Source organism: Anopheles cruzii, unplaced genomic scaffold (assembly GCF_943734635.1).
Source record: "Anopheles cruzii unplaced genomic scaffold, idAnoCruzAS_RS32_06 scaffold01808_ctg1, whole genome shotgun sequence".
NCBI classification, from domain to species: Eukaryota; Metazoa; Arthropoda; class Insecta; order Diptera; family Culicidae; genus Anopheles; species Anopheles cruzii.
Genome location: NW_026455393.1, coordinates 1 through 4,304, shown reverse-complemented (window position 1 = coordinate 4,304; position 4,304 = coordinate 1). Strand labels below are relative to the sequence as shown.

The window sequence follows — 4,304 nt, the reverse complement described above, 5'->3', positions numbered from 1 at the left end:
CGGCCTACTTCAACGCGTGAGTCCAGATGCCATTCTGGACCCATCGACTACGCCGATTTCGTGCCAATCGTCGCCGATAGAGGACTCGCTTGCGATCGGGACGAGCCTCGACGAAGCGGCGGTGCGCGTGACAGAGGCAACGGCCGGAGCAACGCGTACCGCATCGTCGTCGGTCACCAGCAGCAGCGTCCATCTGAAGCCACACCAGAAGCTGACCATCAAGACAGTGGTTCTCGGCGCAACCAGCAGCAGCGTCAACAGTGGTGGTCACCACGGGGGAGCATCCGGATCATCGTCGTCCTCCTCGTCGCCTTCCTCCTCCTCCCCGTCGTCGATCTCCTCGCCACCGGTACCGGCACCCGGGCTTCGCTTCGGGCTCGGTGGCGGCAAACCTTCGGCCGCGGCACTACGGCGAGGACCGGGACGGCCAAAGAAAGATTTCATTCCTCTGCTGAAGATGTCCTCCTCGGCTAACGGAGCCGGCAGCAGCGTGGCAGGAAGTGCGGCCTCCTTTGGGCCGGCCTCAGCGATCAGCAGCGGGAGCTTGGGAATCGGCGGTACGACGACGATCATCAAGCTCACGCAAGGTGGTGGTAGCGACCGCGGTGGGATCACGGCCGGCAGCTCGTCACCCTCGTCCGAGGCGAGCAAAGCGGTTAAAAGGTAACGTATCTCGCTAGCACACACACACTGGTACTTCAAACCACTTCACGCCGCCTTCCGCCAGCCAGCCAGCCAGTGCCGTGTTGACCTCCTAACTCTACTCCAAACCCCCCGTTTTCCACTGCTTTCTAGATATAAGCATACTAATGTTGTTCGTGGTGGTATCCCTAAAAGGAAAGTGGAACTAGCGGCCGTTGCAATGCAAGAAACGGCCACCACCGGCGGCGGCAGCAGCAGCAGCAGCGGGAGCCCGGGAGCGGCGGGAGCCACCGTGCTTCCCCTGTCCTCACCGACCACCACTACCTCCGGCTCGTCGGCCGGGTTCGCGTCCGCTCTGCTGGCGTCTCCGAACGACGAAGCACCGCTCACCGGTGCCAGTAGCACCGCCAACAGCTCCGTGGCCTCGACACCGACCGGCGAGCTGGAAGCGACCGACCCGGCCCAGCTGATGCCGGCTCCCGATGAGCTACCCTTCTTCCCGGAGAAGTACACCGGCAAGCCGTGCATTCTGTGCAACCTTGGCGAACGCAGCCAGCTCGGCCAGGGCGAAATGTTGCGCATCGAGATAACGATTCCGGCCGACCAGCTGGCGTCGGCGCTCACGCAGGAAGACAAAACACATTCCCTTGCGGGCGACCGGAGTCCCCGGACGATGGCCAGCTTAGCTCCACCGTTCCTGGCCAACAGCAAGCGACAGAAGGGCTCCAACAAGTGCAAGTAAGTGCGGGGGGGACGGCGGCCGTTTTCGGCGAAGACATATTGGCTAACTTTTTCACCGGGTGCCCTTTCCGCAGAAATCCCATTGCCACCGCAGAGTATACGGATGAGCTGGAAAAGATCGGCCACCTGGAGGTGAACGATGCGTCGTTCATCAATGACGGTGGCTACTTCTACATTCATCGCTCCTGCGCCCTCTGGTCGTACGGTGTCGGCCGGGATCCGCTGAGCGGGACGCTCAGCAACCTGGAGGTGGTGGTTGCCCAAAGCCTTAGCCGACGGTGTCACTTTTGTGCCCATTTCGGTGCCACTTTGTCGTGCAAGGTACTCAAAATGTGTTTTTTGGCGCAAATAAGAAGAAATCTCAACCCGATCATTGACTATTTGCAGATGTCCTGCCCGAAATGGTACCACTTTCCGTGCGTGGCCGCCTCGGGCGGCTTTCAGGTGATCCAAACGTACAACATCTTCTGCAAGGAGCATCTCGGACAAGTGCCTTTAGTGTGTGCGGAGGACATCAACTGCCGGCAGTGCTCGGCGCTCGGTGATGTCGGCAACCTGATCATGTGTTCGATCTGCGGCGATCACTATCACGGCACGTGCGTCGGACTGGCGCAGCTGCCGGGTGTGCGCACCGGGTGGCAGTGCAATTCGTGCAAAAAGTGCCAAATCTGCCGTGTACCTGACTCGTTCGAGGGCCGCACGGTGGCGTGCGAGCTGTGCGACAAGATTTACCACGCCAGCTGCCTGCGGCCGATGATGACCTCGATACCGAAGCTGGGCTGGAAGTGTCGCTGCTGCCGCGTGTGCTCGGACTGTGGAGCGCGCACGCCCGGGGCGGGTGCTTCGTCGCGGTGGCACTCGCACTACACGGTGTGCGACTCGTGCTATCAGCAGCGCAACAAGGGCTTCTCGTGCCCGATCTGTCACCGAGCGTACCGGGCGGCGGCTTACCGCGAGATGGTCAAGTGTAGCGCGTGCTTCAAGTTCGTTCACAGTACCTGCGACCCGGACGCCGAGCTGTCGGTGTACAATGCCCGGAAGGAGTCGAACCCGGACTACGAGTATCTGTGCAGCCCGTGCAAAACGGTCATCCACAATGGGCGGCTTGCGGCGGCCCTGCGCCGTAGCACCAGTGTCGACGACGACAGCGCCAGTATGGCGCTCTCGCAGGACAGTCTCGCGGCGGAGGACGCGATGGAAGTGGACGGTGTGGAGGGCCGCGATAGTAGTACCGGACGCGATCGCTTCGATCGGGCCGCCGCCCCGTTGCAGGATGTTGGCCTCGGAAAGGGTAAACCGTACGTGGCCAGTAAGATTGCAAAGAAACGCCTCGGCCTGGCGCTCGCCGGTGTTGGTGGTGCCGGTATTCTGGGTGGCAACCGACCGAAGGGCATTGGCAAAGGGTTCCAGAAAAAATCCCGCTTCGCGGATATGACACGAAAGCGAGGTTCGAAGGCGAAAATGCGAGGCATTTTCGGTGTTCCCGGGTTGGGTTTGCAGCGACCAACGGTCGATCTGAGCGCATCGGCAAAGGCGACGGAAGACGAACCGGGTGGCGAGAATCGGCTGGTGCTGTGTTCGGCCAAGGACAAGTTTGTCCTCACGCAGGACATTTGCGTGATGTGCGGGGCGATCGGTACCGATCAGGAGGGATGCCTGATTGCGTGTACCCAGTGCGGCCAGTGCTACCATCCGTACTGCACGAACGTGAAGGTGACGAAGCTGATTCTGCAGAAAGGTTGGCGTTGCCTGGACTGTACCATCTGCGAGGGTTGCGGTCAGCGAAACGATGAGGCGCGGTTGATTCTCTGCGACGATTGTGACATCTCGTTTCACATCTACTGCATGGATCCGCCGCTCGAGCATGTTCCGCATGGGACGTGGAAGTGCAAGTGGTGCGCCATGTGCCAGAAGTGTGGCACCAACAGTCCGGGCTTCAACAGTGGCTGGATGAACAGCTACACCGAGTGTGGCCCGTGTGCCAGCCAGGCCAACTGTACGTCCTGTAACGAAGGGTACGGAGAGGGGGACCTAATCATCCAGTGCCACCAGTGCGAACGGTGGCTGCACTGTGCGTGCGATCAGATCAAGAACGAAGCCGAAGCGGAACGGTGCGCCGAAGAGGGCTACAATTGTGTCGTCTGCCGACCGGCCGACCAACCGCCGCCCCATCTGGTGCCGAAGCGGAAAAGTCTCACGTCGCTCGGAGCATCCTCTGCGGCGGCCCTCGGATCGCTAACGGCACAGAAAGGGGCGGCGAAGTTGGAGGAAAAAGTCGTTCCGCTAGCCCTCGAGGGCAACCACTACGTCGACGGCGTGTGCCTGAGTGAACACGGACTGCACCAGATCAAGGCGCTGCAGGCCGAGTTTGGGAAGCGCGGCAAGCGGAAACCGAAGCTACCGGTGGAACCACCGGTGGCGGCGGAGAAAGACGCGGGAATACTGGCCGCCATCGAGTCGGTCGTTTCCGGCAACAGCCACGACAACTCGTTCGAAGATATGCGCCTCGAGCCGCTGGACCCGAAGGAGGAAGCCGAAATCTACAAGGACGGCATGCCGTGGAACGATCCGACGCCCCCGGAAGGGTTCGCGCTGTTCACCACCGAGGGTGGCACCGTGGTGCTGCGGAAGAAACGACAGCGCAATCTGCAAAAACTAGGCATCGGCGGGTTCTTCGTGCGCAACCGTGCAATCCGGACGAAGGACGGATGCAAGGACGACGAGGACGGGCTGGGCGAAGGGTTGGACGACGGTGCAGACGGTGGAGCTGTGACGAAACCAAAGAAGAAGCCAATCCGGCGGAAGCCGAAAAATAAGCTCATCGAAATCTACCCCAACATACTGCAGGACGCGTTCTTTGGCCGGGCGCTGCTATGTGCGAACGTAATGCCCCAGTTCGAGACACCCGTCAGCGACGACGA

General features: G+C 61.0%; 1 protein-coding gene across 1 annotated transcript; it reads left to right on the top strand.

Annotated features, from left to right (window-relative positions):
* Positions 1–31: 31 nt before the first annotated feature.
* LOC128276630 (histone-lysine N-methyltransferase 2C-like) lies at positions 32–4,299 on the top strand (the record flags this gene model as incomplete). The annotated part of the gene is made up of 4 exons (XM_053015088.1): positions 32–663; positions 796–1,380; positions 1,458–1,704; positions 1,771–4,299. Coding segments are annotated over 4 exons (3,993 nt in total), but the record flags the coding sequence as incomplete, so codon positions are not given.
* Positions 4,300–4,304: the final 5 nt, after the last annotated feature.